This window comes from Schistocerca americana, chromosome 11 (genome assembly GCF_021461395.2).
Source record: "Schistocerca americana isolate TAMUIC-IGC-003095 chromosome 11, iqSchAmer2.1, whole genome shotgun sequence".
Classification (NCBI taxonomy): Eukaryota; Metazoa; Arthropoda; class Insecta; order Orthoptera; family Acrididae; genus Schistocerca; species Schistocerca americana.
In genome coordinates, this window is record NC_060129.1 from 37,158,946 (window position 1) to 37,183,321 (window position 24,376).

A 24,376-nucleotide genomic window follows, 5' to 3' on the forward strand; every position below is an offset into this window, starting at 1 on the left:
AGTGAAGCAAAAGGTGGACATCACATGGTGAGGAGAGCAACTGAAACATTGCCCAACACGTCAATCTAGCTGTCACGCTGAAAAGGGCTCTAACGTACAGGCAGCAATAGCTAAATGTGGAACAAAAAGTCATTGCTTGCAATGGGATACTTAAGAAGCTGATTGGCAGCAGCTGGGGAGCCAACCTGCACCTCCTAAGGGCTTCTGCACTTGTGCTCTGTGTATCAGCTGTCGAGTATGCTGCTCCTGTGTGGAAGGCTTCAGCTCATGCTAAGCAAGCCAATATTGTGATCAATGATACTGCAAGGATCATCTCAGGATGCTTGAAGCCAACAACAGTGCATAAATTGTATCCGATTGTCGGAATAGCCCCACCCAACATCTGGAGGGCCGCTGTTGCAGACAGTGAGAGAACACAGCAGGAGAATGACCGCCGACATCCTATGTACGATCATCAGGCAGCAAGATCATGCTTTAAAGAGTGCAAGAGTTTCCTTCCTAGGACTGTGCCACTGGAGGGAGCACCAGAGGCAATTCATCTTGCAACATGGAAGACCTCGCTTCCTGTAGAGGTATCACCAAACGAAGAACTAGCTCTTGGTGCAAACCTACAATATCCTGTATGGAGGTCCCTCAATCACCTAAGTGTGGGCATCCCCTGATGCAAGACCAACCTGAAGAAATGGGGAACCCTTCCAGTGAGCGCAGACACCTCTTGCAACTGTGGTGCTGAAGAAGATCCAAGCCTCCTCCTGGGCAACCTGTGCTCAATACAAGATATTTACGAAGAAAATGACAAAGCTATCACAACTGAGGTTTTTTGGAAATGCTGACCAGACACGGAAATGAATGAATGAGCATAAAACATATACTTCTTATTGTACTTCACTGTTCTCCAGACAGCTTGGCTTCCACTGCATGTGAAATGCAATCCCACGAGATTCTAGCACATATGCAAGTATATATAATGTAATGATTACATCAGGTTTATTCTTATGATATTAAGAGAGTCCTATCATGAAGTACCGGTTCCCGCCATCAACAGAGCTATTAATTCAAAAGTTTCTGTTGAGTCCCAGTTTACATCTTTTGTGAGTCAGAAGGACAGAAAGGGTGGGGGGTAAATGAAACAACAGACACACAGAGAATCCTCACATTTGTCAAGTGGAATCTGTGATCTGATTTCATTAAGAGAGTTTTGTGTTGCAGCTTTATCCATAAACATAAGAATGTGTTGCATAGGTTGGAGTAACCACAGACAGTCAATCTCCATCAGAATTACGCAAACAATTTGTGTTTGACACATAATCATATGCTAATGTCACGTGTGCATAAACTGGTGTGAAGACTGGTTATTTTCAGGTGTCACATACATGTTTGTCATTGGTAAATCCCACCTAATATCTAGTACAGAGGGGCCTGACAATCATGTCATATCGCTGAAACCAGTAGCCTATAAAATAAATTGGAGATAAAATTTCAGCTGACTGCGTTTTTTTAAATACAAATTGGCTGTTGTCCTCAACTTCAGCAAAGCAGGAATGAAGGCACACAAACTGCTCAAATCAGGTCCAGCTGTCACCCAGAAAGTGTTAAGCAATATAATGCTAAATTTTTATCAACATTCCACATCTGAAGTTGATTAAATCTGATGACAGTTATTAATTATAAAATGATGATACTTTGTCAAAGCATTTGTACCTAACAATAAATTAAAAGATTTGCTGCATCAGCTGTGGGAATGTAAACAGAGTACACTACACTCTTTCGTTTTTGTAAAATGTGTCATTATGGCCCACAGTTTACTAACTGAACTAGTCATTTACAAAACGCTATTACAAAACAACATATTTCCATCACTACAATTCAAATAAGGAAACAATAATGTGCCCATTACAGTAATGAAAATCTCAGGGTCATTTTCCCTAGATTTTAGTTAATGCTCTTACAAGGTGTAATGTGATGATATTGCTTAAGAGCATACTATTACAAAGTGATGACCAGTCCATCATCAGCGCAGGTATTGCACAGTGCCCATGCGTGTGCCCTGGAAAAAGATAGTCTCTACGAACAGTGGTAGCCAAGTTTCGCAGTGGCAGTCAGTTTGGGCGGGACAGGTGGCTACTGTCTATGGCACTTGCTTGCAATGATCACTTCACACACACACACAAAAAGTACACGAGTGATCTCCCAGTAAATACTTAAGTGCCTTACATCATGTTTAGCTCATCGAGGGCTCACAAGTTAAATCTTTCCCCAAACAACCACAAAATTTGCATCGGTTGTGTCCGTCTGATTGGCAATCTCTGATTCACTGTTTCATCAACTGAGTTACTTAACCACAACTTACGACGTTCATGTTCATTACATAATGCCATGACAGACACTAATTTTAGACCAGTCTTTGCAGGTGTAAGAACAGGTGTACATTTAAACTGGTGATATAGTAACACAGATCTGCTTATCAGTATTATGACTTGCATCCAAATATCCAATATAAGTAACACCATGCAACAGTCTTCCTCAAAGTGTAACAGACATTTCATATCCCGTTGCTGCTGCTACTACTACTACTACTACTACTACTATTATTCTTGAATCATACTGTAAGAGACAAACAACATCATTGAACCAAAGTTCATTATCCTTCTGCCTAGAAGCGAATAACAGATAATAACATAGACACAAACATAGAAACAAGCAACATACTGATATAAGCAGCTGCTGAACACAATATGAAGACGAATGCCTGCTGCAATGTGCTTATAAAGACTAGTGCTCCAGTATATGATGTGGCAGATGCCATGGCATGTGCACAAGTCACACGGCCCACTGCAGACGGCCTCCGGTGGCCAATCCATGCAGATGCACTGACGAAAAATTCGAAGTATAGTGTGCCAGGGTCCTGGTGCCACAGCATGTACCCAAGTACTATATCCAGAGTTCTACCAGGCTTCCTCCATAGGGAGAGAGCATTCAAATGATGTGGGCAACTCCTGAAATATCCACGGCCTCCGTGACAGACACCACAAATGATGAATGTGACATGGAAGGAGATTCAGGGCTGGAATCAGTGAGTACAGGTGCCGAAATGGTATGGCTGCAGACACATGTGGCGTCTGCTCCCCTGTGAAGTCCCATAAGAGAGAAACGATAACACAAGTATTGGTAGCATCTTGATGTCCAGTTCTCGACATGCTGGAACTGTGCCTACGGTGCAGGTGCTGGCATCTCATTTGGGGGCACCAGTGTTGAAGGGCCTGAAGGCACTGGCTCAGTTGGTACCAATGGCAGTAAAGCACTGCGGGAAGGCGTGGCAGCAGGCATCAGGGCAGCTGGATTCTGGAGGAAAATCAGGAGGTGGCAACATCCACACGGAGGGTGGGTTCGCCCCTGCAGCAGGAATGCTCTATGAGGCTAGGACAGGTGCTGATGGCAGAGGCAGCAGGTACTGTTAAGCAGTACTGGTATTGATGCCACACTTGTCAGCCTGCCACTGGTGTGCACAATATAGTGGCAGTGGCCTCGGCAGCTGTGGACCGTGGCCAGAATCCACTTCGGTCTGCAGCCAAACACCAAAGCCCAGTCCGTGGAGCCAGTAGCATAGCACAGAGAGAGCTGTGCCTTCGGGTTATGGCTGAGTGGCATGAGCAGATGCAATAGGGTGCATTCCTGGCAACTACAGACCATCTTGGTTGGAATCCAATCCCTGTAGGAACTTGAGAAGCATATCAAGGTCTTGTCTATGTAGGAAGCCACCACAAGGTACTTTTTCATTTGTATGTTGAAATGTGTGGACAAGACATCCCTTCTCACCATTACACCACACTGTGGACCATCATCTGTCATGCATTTTCGTGACAGCCTGTATCATAGCTGCGGCTGATGTCTGAGGGCAGTGAATAACATATGGAAATTTATAAAAAGCATGGACAGCCAAAAACCTGGAAAAATTTAGGATGGGTCTCATGAAATCAATATGGACACAATCTCACATACTCTGCAGCACAGACAACAAAGAGTGTGTCACTCACAGCGCTGTCTATTGTGTAGCAACAAGATGTACAATGTCAGCATCGATTCCCCATCAAAAAACACAATAACCTGGTACCCAAGAACCCTCAATGTCCCCGATACTGAAGCACATTCTGCTGTAAGGCAGCCACAATCACAACCGTAGACAACAACTCATTTGTAACTAAGAAGACACAATCGTCAAACACTGAAAGGTTGTGACATAAGGCAAAAGAGTTACGTAAAGAATCAGAAGTCGTACCCAGAGGCCTGTCCGGCCAGCTGTGCTGAATGAGGTGAACAACTTGATGCAAGACCGTATCAGCAGTGCCAACAGCTGCAATCCAGGAGCCTGTAATAGGGAACCCTTCCACTGTACATTGCACCTCAACATCAAAGTGAAAACAAAGGAGTTCACCCTAATAAAAAATAAGATCTGGACACAGTGGAAGGCAAAACAGTGCATCGGTGTCGGTTTGTTGCACAGTAGGCCGAAAATGAATTTCATGCTTGTAGCGAGTCAGAAACGAGACCCACCAATGAAGGCAATGTGCTGCTTTGTCAGGCAACAATGCAGAAGGGTTAAACAATGAAACTGAGGGCTTGTTGTCACTGAAGAGGAAGAACTTACCAGGAAAGTACTTGGGCTCGAACAAACAGATCTGTATGAACGTTTGGTTACAGGACCATTACGTACCTCTGAATGTGCTGGTGGGTGTCGGTTTTCTGCAAAACTCTGCAGTCATGCTCTAGATATCACTGTAGATGTAATTGTAGACGCCATACACCATCTTTTCAGAAGCTTTTCGTATGTGTCGAAACCTCTTACATAATAATCATCGTACATGTTCTCCAGTGTGTTGTCATCAAATGCCGTGATGATACTTGCAACTTTAACCTTCTTCTTGGGAGACGGTTGGTATTCACTGTCACAGCTTCCATTGCTTCTTCCTGCACTTGCAGTAGCACTACTGTTTGCAATGAGTTGTTCGTCATTATCGTCCCTATCATCATCATTATGTGTTAGTGTTACAACAGTATCTATTTCTAACTTATGCTCATATTTCTGCACTATAATAGATACGAGAAAACATGCGAATGATTCATCTTCTACACCAATACCATCTTCACGAAGGAGGGTTCTTCGTAACTTCATCTCAACGAATCACAATACATTAGCAGGATCGATTACCAATCGCTGAGCCATCTGACACGTCAATACACAAAAAATGTCACAAAACGCAACTTCAGAGGCACACTGCACTGTCCCTACTGGTCCTGACTGGCGTACCAGCAGGTCAGTGTGCAATGCGGCATGGCATACGCAGAGGCCTCTAACAAATGGCTGCAGAGTTTTGCAGATGCGGGAGTATCACTAGTGCAATAAGAGACCTTCATATTATTTCTCACATGAGTTTGGTATATTTGTGTTTGTTCGAGCCCAAGTACTTTCCTGGTTAGACCCATACAACACAACATGAAATTTTTTGAGTGCATAGAGTACAAGTGCTTCTTCCTCAACTCAGGAGTTGCACTGCTGAGCGAAGTTGAATATTTATGGCAAATTAGCTATTGGACGTTCAGAACCATTCTCACCTTGAAGTGTAAGAAGTCCGTAATGGAGGTCTCCATAGCCAAAATGTCATCATAGTGTATGTAGAATTCTGTCACTGCACCTCTACTCCATGCCACAGTCTAAGTCACAAATGTCAGTTTGTTACTAATTCTCATCACAATTCCTATGCCAATTGTACAGTCCTTGGCACCATCATTAAGTTGGCTCCCGAAACAGAGATTCCAAATGTAATGTAGATTTCTAAAGTGTGAACACATGCTCCCAGGTCGGTGTCCACTGATAACAAAGGTTCTTGTGAAGAGAGACAAGAACTCGGAAAACAGAGAGTCTAACTGCAAGAAAGGAACGTGTTCGGGAACAAGGTACACCATATGTGAAATGGAAAAATCAAAGGTACTGAAAGCTTCTAGACCAAACAAATGTGCAGTACAATCATAGTGTCTTCCAAAAATCAAGGAACAAGTCACAGACAATACATAGTGGGAGGCATAAATAGCTCAAAAAGTGGAATGTACTGCTCTTTTTAGGTTGCCAAATGTCAAGTAACTGGAAACAACAATGGAGACACAATTAACATCAACAGGAGGGGGCTAGGAATGATAAACAGACACTAGATGCCCTTTTTTCTTTCACTTGTTGCCAAGTCACCAAGTGCTTAAGGAACATGGCCTTACCATGTTGCACAAAAGAAAATGTGCAAGATAGGAGCACGAGGTGCTGCTGTTGCTGTGGTGGTTGTTTGGCATGTCACTGTCCAGTGTGGCATGGAGGCTGCATTTGTACAGCTGTCACATCATCCTCCCCGAGAACTGACCAGCACCCAACAACCAGGAACAGGAGCCACCACAGCGATGTCACACCGAGTCTCAATCTGATAACTAGCAGCACAAGATACATATGTTGGAACTTAAACAGTGGCAACACTGCTGTGGAGACACTATGCAATGGAATCTACTATTGTTGCTGACAGCACACGTTGTTGACATACCTACCTTACCTCCAACCAAATGGACTCGCCCATCCCATGTCACCGGCATGCGCACAGCCAAGAGAAACACAGTCACTTCTTGAGTGAGCGGTCTAATGTAACGGTGCCATTATGTTTTCGAAACAGGAACAACGGAGTTGGATCAAGATTGAATGTGGCAGAGGTTGTACAGTACGACAGTGTCATCAAGGTCTTCAAGTGGCATGTGGGGAATCGGTATCGCTGTGCAGAACAGTGGCACATTGGGTAAAAGCCTTCAACGAAGGTCGGCAAACTGTGGCAGACATGCATCAGGTAGGCCGTCCTAACATCTCTGAAGAAGAAGTGCATGCTGTTGCCGTGTTAGTGGGCAGTAATTGGTGCCATACGATTCATGAGCTCACCCGTGAAACCGGATTAGTGCATACGACTGTGCTTTGCATCCTGAAGGAACGCCTTTGCATGTGAAAAATTGCATTACGATGGGTTACACATGACTTGACAGGCATACAGAAATGGATGCATTACGACACAGTTCAGACATGCTTGGACTGCTATGAGTGCAAAGGAGAGCTTTCTTACGCCATATCGTAACACTGGATGAGACATGGGCCACATCATATGAGCCAAAACAGAAAGTCCAATCCAGTGAATGGTATCATTATAGGTCACCACAAAAGTCGAAAGTGCATCAGAGCCCCAGTATGGTGAAAATTATGGTGATTCTTGTGTATGACTGTGATGGCATTATCCTAACGCATTACATTATTCCATGGCAGACAGTCAATGCACAGTATTACTGTTCATTTTTGGAGCATCTCCTGTGACTAGCTTTGTGAAAGAAGTGACAACACTTTTTGGGCAACCCACCCATCATTTTGCAAGACAATGCGTGGGCACATACGGCGCAAGCTGTGTCTGCTCTGTTCGGTCGATGGGACTGGGAAGTACTGTACCATCCACCATACTCCCCAGACTTCAGTCCTTGTGACTTTAATTTGATTCCGAAGATCAAGGAACCACTTCATGGCATTCGCTTCAGAACTGTTCCAGAGTATGACAGGCAGTAGACCACTCCATTCACATCATCAACAGAACACGCTCTGCTAACGGTATACTATGCCTTCCACATCACTGGCAACGGGTTCTACACAATGCTGGTGACTGTTTGAAGGGTAGTAACAGGAGCTAACATGTAACTCTTTTGTACCAGTTGTGAGTAAATAGTTGCCACTATTTAAGTTCCAACCCTTGTATCTCAAAAGATTGAACAATATTTAACACTTTGCTCAAAGTTGTGTTTTCAAATTGTAGTGCGCACTGACTTTTCATGAGTCAACCAAATGATTGTGCCATGATCTATAGAACCGGCATAGGAATCATGATGAGAATTGTGACAGACCGTGTTGTGGAGTTCTGCCACATCGGCCCTGTAGGATTGGGGAACAATGACAGAACTCTACATGCAATGAAACATGTACATTTAATGATGATAATTTGACAACAACTTAAACACTTCGTCAAATGAAAGTGACGCAAGTTCCTGGTGTGTGGCTAACTGTTAGGTGCATCCATTTTCATTTTGAGAAATACGGGTGGTGCTCTTCCTTTGTCACACATTAAAAATTCCAATTCATCCAGAATTTTTTGTATTTTAAATCTTTCAGGACTGCTTAGTAGAATAAATTCACATTCTCACTGAAAAGAACACTGGGGGGGGGGGGGGGGGGGGGGGGGTGATTTTCATTAAATTGAAGAATGGCAAGTCAAGGTGAGAATACCAATAACTATGAAAAGGATACATTGCTGCTCAATGTGTCATCTTTATGGTGAGTAGCACTCTTACCCATTTCATTAAATTGAGTGTTTAATTTATAAAAGTGAATTACCATTTACTGTGGACGCGGTGTGAGAGTGATGACCTTGCTTTGTTGGGATACTATTATACACTGAGTCCAGCATGTTTTGTATAATGCAGTGTTCTATAATTTATATGACAGCTGGCAAGTTTTGTGTTGCAATCATTCTCTTAGAAAACTTTTGTCGTGGATGAAATAATCTTCCTGCAGATGTTTCCTGACTCATTACATAGCCAATATGTTTCTATTGTTGGCAATGTATAATACTGCTTGTAATCCTGTTAAGTCATAGTACAAGTTGATAGCGTGGCATCAGAGTCCAGATGGTTGGGGGGGATTAACAAACAGTTGTAATGTTTGCATTTACAATGTTAAGAATTGGCCTTCACATGAAAAAAGAAATGAGATGTAATAACAAACCCAAGCCGTGTTTCTGTAAACATTCTATTAACTTTTGACAGCCACTGTAATGTGAATTTTTAGTTCAGTGACTATAGTAAGAAATTTCTAATAATGGTCATCAATATGTATTTGTTTATCAGATTAATAGAGAGTGTTTTAAATCTTGAAATAGTCACAAACATAGTGCAAACAAATTGCTAGTAGGTGGAAAAGATGCAGAAAGAAAAATGAAATATTGCTGTCACTGTTGCAATAGCAGCCATTAATATTCTTGTTATTATTATTCATTAAATGCTACTTAGCATGCACAAAAAAGGAAAGGACAAATGGCTTCCACTGCAATGATAAAGCAAAATTTTCTCTCCACATCTTTCCCACATTCTAGTAAATTACTTGCACTCTGGTGGTGCCTATTTCAAGATTTAAAACACTCTCCATTGATCTTGTAAGCAAATACCCATTTATCACCATTACAAGAAATTCCTTGTTGTTGTCACTGAACTTAAAATTCACATTACACTGGCTGCCAAAAGTTAAGAGAGCGACTGCAGAAATACTGCTCAGATTTATTAAAGTATCTCATTAACACTGTAAATGCAAACATTACAACTATTTGTTTAAACCCCATGCCCCCTGGACTGTGATTCTACACAATCAACTTGTCGTATGACTAAACAGGATTACATGCAGTATCACACATCACTGACAACAGAAATATACTGGTTATTTAGTTGGTCAGGGAACATCTACAGAAAGATTGTTCATTCATGACAAATGAAAATAAATGCAACACAAAACTTGCCATCTGTAATATCCTTTATAGAATACTGCATTACACAATACATGTTGGACTCAGTATATAGTTGCATGCCAAGAAAGCAAGATCATCACGCTCACATCCATAGTAAATGGTAATTCAGTTTTACAAATGAAACACTCAATTTAATGAAAAGGATAAGAGTGCTACTCATCGTAAAGATAACACATTGAGTAGCAATCTGTCCTCATAACTGCTGATATCGCAACTTGGACTTTCCTTTGCTCAGTTTAATGAAATGTACATCCTCCAGTGGTTGTTGCATTGAAAAATGTGAAACTCTGTATTAACTCCTGCATCTATACATCATTCCTTTCCTGTTCCTTTACCCAGTCCCAGCCTGCCTTCTCCTCCTGGTGTAGAAACAACTAAAAACATCAAAACCTAAATTTTCAACATTTCCTTTTCCATTAATGTGTGTCAGATATACACCACTCATTCTGGATTCCAAATCTGTTGAACCCTTATTCTCCCTGAAATGGTGTTAATATTAAATTTTGACAATATTTTGAATTAAATTATAGACTATATAACAAAATGGGTATAATAAAAACCAATTTGCGAAAAAAATGATTGCTTCTATGTCAAATGATTTGGTGTAAGCTCATAATGACTCCACATTTCCAATTTTTCAATGGACACAAAGGGTGCCCAAATGCAAGATAAAATGCTGTATATGTCGAGCTATCAGAAATCCCATGAAATCACCAAATTCAGAAAAGAATAAATCCTCAGTATAAATATGTTACAACACCTCTACCACACTCCTTTCGTTTTGTCAGTGCACAATAATGCTGTGCTATATTATATTAACCAGCTTAGTGCCCACTGCTTCACTCGTGTAGACTGTATGGCCTGCAGAGATCAAGTTTTTATGCTGTTCACAAATTGCAACACCTTCATCACTTTTCACACTAATTAAGGCCACATAAGTGTGGCCTTTTCTGAATGTACTTCTGACCAAAAAAAGCACTTCTGGAAGCTAGAGTCCAAAGTATTAATTAATCATGGCTTTGGCATTTCTTAAGGAGATATTTCTACAGCAACTTTCATTCCCTAATAAATATTTCTTTATATCTAACCAAAAAGTGAAATACCAATTTTTGTAAATTTAGCTTTAACATTTTTTTTAATGTAACGACATATTTTCTTAAAATTTTTTGTCCCCTTTTGTACTCTCTTAGACACTGAATTTCCAGAAACACTGAAAGCTGCATTATTATTATTATTATTATTATTATTATTATTTCTAACTGATAAGTCAAATACCAATTGTTATAGATAAAGCCTTAAAAATCCTTTAGCAGTTCTTTAGTAATTACTTAATTTTCATAAACTTTTCACCCACTATTATACGCCCTTACTTGTTGAAGTTACAAAACGTGCTGAAACGCATATTTTTATTTTCTGAAAGAAACCAAATACCACTTTCTGCAGTTCTAGCTTCAAAATTACCTTCACAGCAACATATTGTAAAAAGGCCTTTTATCCCCAGTTTCACCCCCTTAGGAGTGGAATTTCAAACAATCCTTTCTTAAATGATGCCTACAGTGTAAAATCCAGACCCTCTCCAAACTTAAAGTTTCTGTCCTTAGCAGTTTGTGTGGGCAATGATAAATCAGTGAATCCGTCTGACCTTATTTCACCCCCTTATGGGCTTAATTTCCAAAAATGTGAAACATGTATTTTTGATCTCTAACCAAAAAACCAAACACCAAATTTCAAAGATTTACCTTTAAAAATGCTTTTGCAATGAAATATTTTCATAAATGTCCCCCCCCCCATTTCACCCCCTTAGGGGCTGAATTTCCAAACACAGTGATTTGCATATCTTTTATTCCTAACAGAGAAACTTAATACAAATTTTCGTACATTTAGCTTCAAAAACGCTTGCACAGTGAAATATTTCCAGAAAAACTTTCATTCCCTGTTTCACCCTATAGGGGTTGAATTTCCAAAAATAGTGAAACACTTTTTTTTATTTCCAACTGAGAAGCCAAATTTAGATATTCACAGATTTAGCTTTGAAAATTATTTCATAATAAAAAATTTCCATAAAAAATATCATCTGCTTTTTCATCCCATAGAGGTTCAATTTCCAAAAACACTAAAATAAATATTTCTTTTATTTGTACCCGAGAAGTCAAAATACCAATGTTCATAGATATAGCTTTAACAATACTTCAATAGTTCCTTAATAATGAAACACTTTCAAAAAATGTTATCACCCACTATTTCACCCCCACAGGGTTAAATTTCCAAAAATGATGAAACATATTGCTTTGCTTCTGACCATGAAACCAAATACCAATTTTTGTAGGCCTAGCTTCAAAACTGTCTTATAGTGACATTTAAAAAAAAAAAAAAAAAACTCTTCATACCCCATTTCACCCCTTTAGGGTTGGAATATCAAAAATCCCTTCTTAAACAATTCCTACAGTATGAGATTTTCACTCTGCAGCGGAGTGTGCACTGATGTGGAACTTCCTGGCAGGTTAAAACTGTGTGCTGGATTGAGACTCGAGCTGAGGACCTTCGCCTTTCGTGGGCAAGTGCTCTACCGTCTAAGCTACCAAAGCACGACTCATGCCCCATCCTCACAGCTTTACTTCTGCCAGTACCTCGTCTCTTACGTTCCAAACTTTACAGAAGAAGGTTCGCAGGAGAGCTTCTGTAAAGTTTGGAAGGTAGGAGATGAGGTACTGGCAGAAGTAAAGCTGTGAGGACGGGGCGGGCGTCGTGCTTGGATAGCTCAGATGGTAGAGCACTTGCCCGCGAAAGGCAAAGGTCCCAAGTTCGAGTCTCGGTCCGGCACACAGTTTTAATCTGCCAGGAAGTTTCAATTCCTACAGTACAAGATCCACACTTTTTTCAAATTTCGGATAACTGTCCTTAGCGGTTTGGGTAGGGCAATGATGAGTCAGTCAGTAACGACTTTACCTTTTATATATAAAGATTGAAATATATTGTATCACCTGCATTTATGAGCCATTCACATTCTAAATAGTAGAAAATGTGTCTTTTGGAACAATTCAATCAGATTCAGTTTGTACCAAATATTTAGAAAATAAACAATTTTTTCCATAACAGTGTAATAAAAAATGGCAGAACATACCACAGTCTTCATCCCTGAAATTTTTCAATTTGCATAAAGAATTTCGACTGGCCACAGTATGGGAATCTATTCGTTTTATTATTGGTTCAGTCTGAACTATACCACTCCTATAAAGATAAAGAAGATAAACAATAAAATGATTGCATGCATATTGTAACACGTATAAAATTAACTGTGTATAGATATGCATTACAAAACCAACATTTAATGCACCACTACATGAAAGTTATTTTTAACATTTATCATATTTTGCAAATCACTGATCTAGTTTAGCAGCAGAATTTTATCCAAACAAACTTAACCGTATTTTCTGCTTGTTAAATGTCACAAGAGCAGGGATCTTGCATTAATGAATAGTAATTTTACAAGTCAAAAGGTACTCCACTTTTATTATTTCACCAAACATATTTGCAAACATATCTGCAGGACCTCAAATTATATATTGGGCCTATAAAAGTGGCAAACCGTATGTATTTCTACCTTGAGATTTGTTGCGCAAACTGTTCTTGTCACTGTAATTCTCTGAACATCCGAGCTTTAGACAATAATTGTCATTATCTTCATCAAGGAAGCAACTGACTGTCAAAGAAGTAACAGGATTGCACAGATATAGCAAGTTTAGTGGTGCCCACTAGGACCAGAGATTATATTGGTGTCAGCAATGAAATGTAGCTCTTTGCATCTGTTTTCATCACAACATTTAACATGGGATGTGCTGTTAGACATTGTCATGTTTGCCCAAGTATTTTTCCCAGAATCTAGAAAACCATCCCTCCTCATTCTATGAGGGTCACTGCAAAAGAAATGCACACTATTTATGTAAAAATACAGTTTTCATTCTGAATGTGTGAAAGTTTTACAATGTTTAGATACATTCTTTCCACTTGTTTTCAAACTTATTTCAACCTGTTCCCATGAGTGCCACCGTCACAGCATGTCTTCAAGATGGCTGCTACACTTGATGTTCGTCACAAGCAACGTGCTGTGATAGAATTCCTGTGCTGTGAAAATGAGACAGTGCGAAACATCCACAAGAGGTTGAAAAAGGTGTATGGAGATGCTGCTGTCGACCACAGTACAGTTAGTCAGTGGGCAAGCAGGTTACGTGATGAAAGCGGGCATGGCAATATTGAGGATTGTCCTCGCAGTGGCAGGCCTCGTACTGCACACACTCCACAATCACAAAACTCGGATGGACAACACTGAAACATCCGCCTTACAGTCCTGACCTGGCTCCATGTGACTATCATCTCTTTGGGAAACTGAAAGGCTCTCTTCATGGAACAAGGTTTGAAGATGATGACTGCCTCGTGCATGCTGCCAAACAGTGGCACCAACAGGTTGGTCCATAATTTTACCGTGTGGGTTTACAGGCACTGGTTCCAAAATGGCATAAGGCAGTTGAGAGGGATGGAAATTATGTGGAGAAATGAAAATATTGTTCCTAAAGGATATATCTACACACTGTGAATTTTTCAAACATGTATAATAAAACATGGATTTAAAAAAAAAATAGTGTGCATTTCTTTTGGAGTGTCCCTTGAATTTGTAAATCCACCAGACACTCACAAAAGTGCCCAGAAATTCACCCATATAAGACATATTTGTCATATACTACCTGATCAAAAGTACACGAAAACCTATTAGTGGACATTAATATGGGGTGTACCTTCGCCTTTATGATGTCTTGAAATCTGTTGTGGACACTTTCAATGGTTTGGCTGAATGTCAGTGAAGGAATGCCAGACCATTCTTCCTACAGCGAAAAACCAGAGAACGTAGAGATGTTGGATGCTGGGTCTGCACACACACACACACACACACACACATACACAGAGAGAGAGAGAGAGAGAGAGAGAGAGAGAGAGAGAGAGAGAGAGAGAGAGAGAGAGAGAGCTAGCTGTATGCAGTATACAATGCAGTAAAATGTGTTTATAACCATCCACAATTAGCATTTTTTAAGCACAATAAGGTAATCTTACCCCAAGCACAAGAAATACCTCCATAATGTAACACCACTGCCTTCATACTTCACTATCGGGACTACACAGGATAGCGCATAAAGTTCTCCAGAATTCACCAAATACCAAACCCAAACCTTTCCATCGAACTGCCACAGGGTATCGTGTGATTCATCATTCCCACTTATTCCCAATCATCCAGTGTCCAGTGGTTTTGGCCTTCGCACCAACTCAAGTGTCGCTCAACACTGACCATAGAAACTTGAGGCTTGTGAGGAGCTTCTCAATCATGGCACACTATTTCTTTTGAGCTCCATACGAACAGTCACTGTGATAGCTCCACCGCTAACAATTTGAAATCCCCAAGTGATTCCCTTCACAGACTTCATGTAATTGTTTACAATCTCCCTCCCACAATGGTCAATGGTACCTTTCCATCTCAACATGAGGTCTACTAGGACTGGTTTACTGTGATTGTTCCTTTACAGTTACATTTCACAATCACATCACCAACAGCTGACTTGGGCAGAGCTTTAGAAGGGTTGAAATGTTGCCGATGGATTTGTTACTCAAGTGACAACCAATCAGTAGTGCATGTTCAAAGTTGCAGCATTAAGCTTTCCTGACTGACTCGTTCTGCTGTTAATGATTCTCTACTGACAACACAATAATCCTTGCCTTCTTTTATACTGGTTGTTCTGCACACAATACTCCTTGCCTCCTTTTATACTGGTTGTTCCACCTCTTGTGATGTCTAGTGGTTAATTCCACATTACATGGAAGTGTTCAGGTACTTCTGGCCAGATAGTGTATGTCTAGCTTGTATCCACAGAGTTGTTAAGTATCACTCAAAAGTTGCCACATACTGCAACTTAGTGCATTTGAGGCACAGAATAACACTTCTTTCAAAGTCACATTCAAAGACAGAACTACACTGTATCTTAACCTCATTGCTCAGCCACTAACAGCATTTTCATTCATTACTGATGCACGAAAAAAATGTAATTCATTGCGAGATGGACCATTAAGTAGAGAAAAGAAGAGCATGACACTTTATGCAAAAATTCAGGCTATTTCTGTGATCTTAGCAAATTTAGTTGATTAACTTTTGAACTGTTCAGTTGTTGTACCTAAATTAGAACTTTAAACTACACAAAAAAAGTTGAAGATTCCGTATCAACAGAAGTAGATCCTTAAATATATTAAAACAAAGTATGCTCTGAATACTCAATAACAGCAGAAGCACTGAAATTATCAAAATCAAATATTATCAAATTTTAACACTTGTTCTCTGAGAAGATCTGGGAAACTGGAAAACATGCAGAAAAATGGCAATAATCAGATCAATAATTTCTCACAGCATTTTATGGAGAAAACTATACACTTTAATTTGCTGACTTACAAAACATCTGACCCTGTAGATAGAGTAACACAGGATAAAAATATCACAGAATTTGAAGTGATAGCAAAATTAGTAAACATTATCTGTGAAAGCCATTTTCAAAATTATGGTATTTTCCAGATTTTTCAAGTCAAATCTTTCCAAAGTTTACTTTTTCACTAAATTTGGCACCAGAACGTCCTTTTTTTTTTTTTACAGAAGTATATATTGACAATTCTTAGAATATCTATAATTAATTATTTTTTGAAGTATAAATCAGAGAGGAATTGGTAACAGGTGACATAAAAAATGAAGAAATAAGAAATGAAACATTTTTAAAATATTAAATATTGTATTTTGATTTAAAGGCAACAGAAAATATCAAATAAAAGTTACAAATTCTGTTTTTACAAATATAGATACATTATTAGTTACTGATTAAAGGGAACAAACTCTCAAAATACGTCATAATAAAATGAATATAATACTTCATTACATTTTGTATTTCTGCCGAAATCTCTGACGCTTTGCCCAACATAATTGCTCCTTTTGTTTCTAATTCTTTGATTTCAGCTTGCTTTCACTTTTTCGGTAATCATTCCTTCTTTTCTCATTCCCATTCCTTCTAATTTTTTAGGTCCTCTTTGCACAAAGAATGCGCAAGAAAAAACAGGATATAAGACTTTTCTCGATATCACCATTTCCATAATAGTTTTCTTTATGAGCCAAGAAGCAATGCTATACTTTCCCCTTTCAGGTGGTCTTTTATGTAGCTCAGCAACATACTTCTTCAAATGTGGAATATGTTGTTTAAGTGCTCTCTTCATGACTTACAAAATTTCAAACCCATCTTACAGAACAAAATTTGAGAGGGAGCTTCGAAAACCCTGTAATATTTGAGAAGGTTGTCCTCCTTGATGGAAAATACTTCATAAAGTACAGGATCACCCTAAGAAATTCAAGAACATTCCAGCAACTTTCATTACGAGCAGTTTTCAAAGGTTCATTCACTACATGAGGTGAGCAAGTGCAACAATGAAATATTTGTGTTTGATTATCTTCTTCATTGAATAGAAATGATTGAAAATCACGAAACATATTCAAGTTCACATCTGGTCCATCCACAGAAATTTTGATTATATTCTTAGGTGACAAATTCAAACCATTTAGATCCTCCAGGAAACCTGATTGTAAATCAGAAGATGTGGCAAAATTCAAAAACACAGATATTAAATATCTTGTGGATATAGACCGATATTGTTCATCCCTGAAACAAACCACCAAATCCGTCTGTGCCTTTTGCACAACTTCGCTGAAACTCTCGTCATATGACACACAAAAGAATCAAACTTCCCTGACTTTGTTAAGTAGGAGTTTCAGGAAATGAGGGCCAAGTCCACAAGTAATTATATGTGACAACCTACACTTGCGTAACTGTATTTTTTTGGTAATCATGCTGCCAGAAAACATAATTTGGAATACGTCTGTTGTGTTTCCAGAACTTATCACTGAGGAATGAGACATGACTTTATTCAAAGACCATATAATCTCAGATTTTACTTTCTCATCAATAACTAAAAAATGTTTCAATGAGTTTGTTTTGGAACCCTCTTTAACTGAAGTTCTAGATATTGTAGTAAGAGCAAGTGATTGCAATTTGTCACTACCATTTAAATTCCTTTCAGAACAAACTTGTGACTGTGCTGTCGCTGTTTCTACTATATCACAAGACAACTTGTTTTGTTGCCTTGAAACTAATGAATCAACCAATGCTGAATGTCTCTTTCCTCTTGCATGTGTTTTTACATTTGAAATGCCACTGGTACTAACGTCTAAGTCACATTTGCACAAAATGGTCGACAGATGCCACGTTATAATCTGCAAGTAGTACTAATATGGTGTGGGAAACATTTTAGTTAGCAAGAAAACAATTTTACTCTGATTGCCCTTAACATCTTTAAAATGAGATTAAAATTATAATAGTTTTATATTAGTAATTAAAAACTTCTAAGGAAGTGTCTTTCCAAAAAAGATGCAGAATGAAGATATTTAAACAGAAGTGGGAGTGGACAGAATTAAAGGAACAGTCGATAATCCTCCAGCACCACATGGGATGACAGCACTGTCATGGGTGGAAATACAATTTATATGTCATTTCCACTAGGTGTATATGTGGTGTCACGTATAGCTCAATGAAGTCACACCTTCACATTTCTCAATTTCCTCTCATGGTTGCAAACTGCAGTAGCAGTATTTGCTAACATGGGTTGAACAGATGGACACTTAAGTTTCCTACACATAAGTTTCCTACACATAATGAAGACCTAAGAGATCTGGCGAATCTTTATTATGTTGTTGTTGTTGTTGTTTTGAGGTGTTCTGTCCAGAGACTGCAGCTCTCCATGCTACTGTATCTTGTGCAAGCTTCTTCATCTCTAAGTACCTAATGCAACCTATATCCTTTTGAATCTACTTAGTGTATTAATCTTGTGGTCTCTGTCTACGATTTTTACCCTACACACTGCCCTCCAGTACTAAACTGGTGATCCTTTGATGGCTCAGAACATGCCGTACCAACTGATCCCTCCTTCTAGTCAGCTTATGCCACAAATTTCTCTTCTCCCCAATTCTGTTCAGTACCTCCTCATTAGTTACATGATCTACCCATATAATCTTCAGTATTCTTCTGTAGCACCACATTTCGAGAGCTTCTATTCTCTTCTTGTCTAAACTATTTATCGTCCATATTTCACTTGCTTACATGGCTACAATCCATACAAATACTTTCAGAAAAGACTACCAGACACTTAAATCGATACTAGATGTTAACAAATTTCTCGTCTTCAGAAGCGTTTTGCTTTCCATTGCCAGTCTACATTTTATATCCAATCTACTTCAACCATCATCTGTTATTTTTCTCCCAAATAGCAGAACTCATCTACTACTTTAAGTGTCTCATTTCCTAATCTAATTCCCTCAGCATCACCTAATTTAATTCGACTACATTCCATTATCCTCATCTTGCTTTTGTTGACAATATCTGTTGCGGTCAACTGCTCCTCCAGGTCCTTTGCTGTCTATGACAGAATTACAATGTCATCGGTTAACCTCAAAGTTTTTATTTCTTCTCCATGGATTTTAATTCCTACTCCAAATTTTTCTTTTGTTTCCTTTACTGCTTGCTCAATATACAGACTGTTAGCATTGGGGATATGCTACAACCCTGTATAAGGTAACTGGTAGGGTCAGTATTGTCTCACATGTTCCAACATTTCTACAGAATCGAAACTGATCTTCCTCAAGGTCAGCTTCTACCAGTTATTACATTCATCTGTAAAGAATTTGTGTTATTATTTTGCAGCTGTGACCTATTAAACTGATAGTTCGGTAATTTTTGGATCTGTAAACACCTGCTTTCTTTGGGATTTGAATTATTATATTCTTCTTGAATTCTGAGGGTATTTCACCTATCTCATACATCCTGCTCTCCAGATGGTACAGTTTTGTCAGGGCTGGCTCTCCCAAGGTCATCAGTAGTTCTGATCGAATGTTGTCTACCCCCGGGGCCTTTATTTGACTTAGGTCTTTCAGTGCTCAGTCAAACTCTTCACGCAGTGTCATATCTCCCATTTCATCTTCATCTACATCCTCTTCCATTCCCATAATATTGTCCTCAAGTAAATCGCCCTTGTATAGACCCTCTATATACTCCTTCCACCTTTCTACTTTCCCTCCTTTGCTTGGAACTGATTTTCCATCTGAGCTCTTGATATTCATACAGGTGGTTCACTTTTTTCCAAAGGTCTCTTTAATTTCCTTGTAAGCAGTATCTATGTTACTCCTAGTGATGTATACCTCTACATCCTTACATTTGTCCTCTAGCCACCCCTGCTTCGCCATTTTGCACTTCCTGTCAATCTCATTTTGGAGATGTTTGTATTCCTTTTTGCTTCCTTCATTTACTGCATTTTTAAGTTTTCTCCTTTCATCAATTAAATTCAATATCTCTTCTGTTACAAAAGGATTTCTATTAGCCCTCATCTTTTTACCTACTTGATCCTCTGCTGCCTTCACTATTTCATTATTTCTTTCCCCCGTTCTTGTCATTCATTCCCTAATACTCTCTCCAAAACTCTCAACAACGCCTGGTTCTTTCAATTTATCCAGGTTCCATCTCTTTAAATTCCAACCTTTTTGCAGTTTCTTCAGTTTTAATCTACAGTTTGTAACCAATAGATTGTGGTCAGAGTCCACGTCTGCCCCTGGAAATGTCTTACAATTTAAAACCTGGTTCCTAAATCTCTGTCTTACCATTATATAATCTATCTGAAACTTTCCAGCGTCTCCGCACCTCTTCCACATATATAACGTTTTTTATGATTGTTAAACCAAGTGTTAGCTATGATTAAGTTGTGCTCTGCGCAAAGCTCTACCAGGCAGTTTCCTCTTTCATTCCATTCCTTAACCCCATTCCATATTCACCTATAACTTTTCCTTCTCCTCCTTTTCCTGCTATCGAATTCCAGTCCCTCATGACTATTAAATTTTCATCCCCCTTCACTATCTGAATAATCTCTTTTATCTCGTCATACATTTCTTCAATCTCTTCGTCATCTGCAGAGCTAGTGGGCATATAAACTTTTACTAGTGTGGTAGGTGTGGGCTCCGTGTCTATCTTGGTTACAATAATGCATTCACTATGCTGTTTGTAGTAGCCTACCCATGCTCCTATTTTTTTTACTCATTATTAAATCAACTCCTGCATTACCCCTATTTGATTTTGTATTTATAACCCTGTATTCACTTGACCAGAAGTCTTATTCCTCCTGCCACTGTACTTTTCCTTTTTAAATTTTCTAACCTACCTGTCCAATTAAGGGATCTGATATCCCATATTCTGATCCATAGAACACCAGTTTTATTTCTCCTGATAACGATGTCCTCCTGAGTAGTCCCAGCCTGGAGATTCATATGGGAGACCATTTTACCTCCAGAATATTTTACCCATGAGAACGCCATCATCATTTAACCATAAAGTAAAGCTGCATGCCCTCGAGAAAAATTACAGCTGTAGTTTCCCCTTGGCTTCAGCCTTTTGCAATGCCAGCACAGCAAGGCCGTTTTGGTTAATGCCACAAAGCCAGATCAGTCAATCATCCAGACTGTTGCCCCTGCAACTACTGAAAAGGCTGCTGCCCTTTTCAGGAACCACATGTTTGTCTAGACTCTCAACAGATACCCCTCTGTTGTCGTTGCACCTATGGTACGGCTATATGAATTGCTGAGGCATGCTAGCCTCCCCACCTAAGATACAACTTACACATCACCACTTGATTGTCATCCGTCATTATCTGGCACAGTTCACAAGTTCTGATAACTGTTAAGACTTTCTTACTTAAGTTCTTAAGGGGACATGCTTGTGAAAATGACCAAAAATTGGAAAAAAAATTCTTGGTCCATAGAAATAAGCATTTCATGCTGATTTCAAGAACGTATAGTTAATGGGCACTATCATTTTCCATTTGTTCTTAAATTGTGGTTGAACGTAAGTTTGCACAGTGGCCATGCCCATCCGCCAGTTTGAAGTGCAACAGAACATGTGATGCATTATTCTGTTCCGTTTTTTTTCCGTCGTTAGTTAGGGATAATTAACACACGTGTATTCTAGAAGGCACTGACTCCAAGAAACAAAGTACAGGCATGTCTAGAAGGCTGTGGTTTGAATGTTTACATTAGTGGTTTTATAGTAATTGTGTGTTGTTTTGTTTCTCTGTGTGTGTGTTTCCTGTGCTACAAATGCCGAGAGTAAAGATATTTAGCCTCAAACGAAAGTTTCGCGGCAACCAGTTCCAAACACAACCAAATAATACACATCAGTTGCTTCAAAAGTCTTCCATGGAAACTGTGTCTACCAACAGTGCTTCTAGACACAAACTTTCACTTTCTGAATGTAATAAGAACAAGCCTAGTAGTATTGTAAGCAGCAATAATGACGGAAATGTTGTTGTGAACCTAAATAACCTGTCAAAGACTTCTTGAAGAGTGCTTACACAAAGTGAAATTTATTCTTTGACTTAATATTATAGACTAGCAATAAGGAGTAATGTAGGAAATTTTGTGTACAGGTGGTCAACGGTAAATGAATTACTCTCTTTTATAGGAGATTTAGGTACCATGAACAATGAAAAAAGAAATCAAAATCCAGAAGAGACAAATCACAGCAATAGTAAACATAATTCAGAATTTCAGGGAAAGAAAAAAGCAAACTTTTGTCAGGTAACAAATTATACTTGGGGCAAGCATAAAAAACTGAGTAATAGGCTGAGAAATGCAAATGCAAAAACACTTAGTAGTACTAAAAGGGATGATGATAAAACAATATTTCAATGATATACACAGTGATGAGCCGCATTATTTGAGGAAAATGGGCAGTGTCCTGGTCAAAGAGTCAAAACCCAGGATGTACAAGGATTGGAACTTTAATAATGGCAACTATTTCTTTACAGCTTATACAAAATAGATATGTGTTTCAAAGTTTTACTGACCTTCAAAGTAGTCACCAGCATTGTGTATAGCCCATTGCCAGTGATGTGGAGGTCGTAGAATACTCTTAGCAGTGCCAGTTGTGATAATAGTTTGAGCAGAGTGGTCTGCTGCCCAACGAATTTGTGGAAGTTCTGAAGCGAATTCCATGAAGTGTTTCCTTCAGTTTAGAAATCGAGGGCTTAGGTCAGAGGTGGTATAGAACTTAGCAGCCCCATCAGTCAAACAAATCAGTAACAGGTTACAATGAAAGTGCTTGAGAATTGTCCTGCAAATGGTGGTCTGGTCCTGTAGAAAGTGTCATTACTTTTGTCTCTATGCTGTTCATTTTTGGAACACAACCTATGACCATCTTAGAGATAGAAATGATGACACTTTCTGGGACCTGACCATCATTTTGCAGGACAATGCTCAAGCATGTACAGTGCAAGCTGTTACTGACTTGCTTGACTGATGGGGCTGCTAAGGGCTATACTACCTACTGCACTCCTCTGACTTAAGCCCTTGTGAGTTCAACTCGATTTCTAAACTGAAGGAAACACTTCATGGAATTCGCTTCAGAACTTCCACAAATTCGTTGGGCAGCAGACCACTCTGCTCAAACTGTCATCACAACTGGCACTGCTAAGAGTATTCTACAACCTCCACATCACTGGCATCATTGATATTCACAGGGCATGTACATTAGTATGTTCTGCAGAAATGATTAGCATTTCAGTCACCTCGTTCCAGCATGAATCTTGTTGCCTAGTAGGCACAGGGTCTGCCACGGGCACTGGTAACGCGTTCCACGCATGATGGCATAGATGCATATACGATGTGAAAGAAGTCTTGTCGTATAGCCATCCATGCTCCATTCACATGGTTCCAAAGTTCATCTGTGGTGGTCAGCACTGGGTCACAGCACTGCACCCGTCATTTCACCACATACCATACATTTTCGAATGGTGGCAAAGTCTGGAGATCTGGTGAGCCATGGCAAAAGGCTGACACCAAGAACGTACAAGTTCAAGCAGCAACATGTGGTTGTCCATTATCTTGCTGAAAAATGGAATCTGGCGTGTTATTCAGAAAGGGCAAAGCTATGAGTCACAAGAAGTCACACTGGTGACGGTGCCGTGGACTAGGAGCAAATGTGATTTGTAGTTGTACCCAATAGCACCCCACATCATGCTTTTCCATCATTGATATTTGCTTAAAGTTGGTGCTGTGTGTCTTTTGCAAATGTAGTCACTGTGATGTCACTCCCTGTCTGCAGTGAACCAAAATGTGGCCATCATTTTCAAATAAACAGAACTTGGATTCATCCGAAAACACTATCTGATGCTATTCCTGTCCCCAGTGACGTCATTCCATACACCACTGAGGTCTAACATGTTTTAGCCGCATGCACATTTTATCAGCAGGTGGTGGTGTGCTGCTATATTGATGTTGACCTTCAACCCATGGGCCGACATGATACAAATGCTAATCATGTCTGCCGAACATACTAATATACATGTCCTGTGAATATGAATGTCCTATCTCTAGTCATTCGAGGTGTTCTGTTTTTTCTGAACAAGACTTCACATTACCACCAGGTCTAAATTTCGCAAAATGTTTCTGCATATTCAAGTTACTTCCTTCCTAATTACATTGTAGGAAATACTGCAACCAGCCCCAAATATTTTTAAATTATTTTATTAAACCATTACTAGTTACAGAGCTACCTATCATCAGATAGCAGCACTGACTTCTTTGC

General features: G+C 39.4%; 1 protein-coding gene across 1 annotated transcript in view; it reads right to left on the bottom strand.

Annotated features, from left to right (window-relative positions):
- Nucleotides 1-24,376, bottom strand: part of LOC124553212 — a 233,739-nt gene that overhangs the window by 89,987 nt on the left and 119,376 nt on the right. Inside the window, exon 5 of the mRNA XM_047127105.1 lies at nt 12,751-12,857. Coding sequence (XP_046983061.1) covers nt 12,751-12,857 — 107 coding nt within the window. The remainder of the gene's footprint in view (nt 1-12,750; nt 12,858-24,376) is intronic.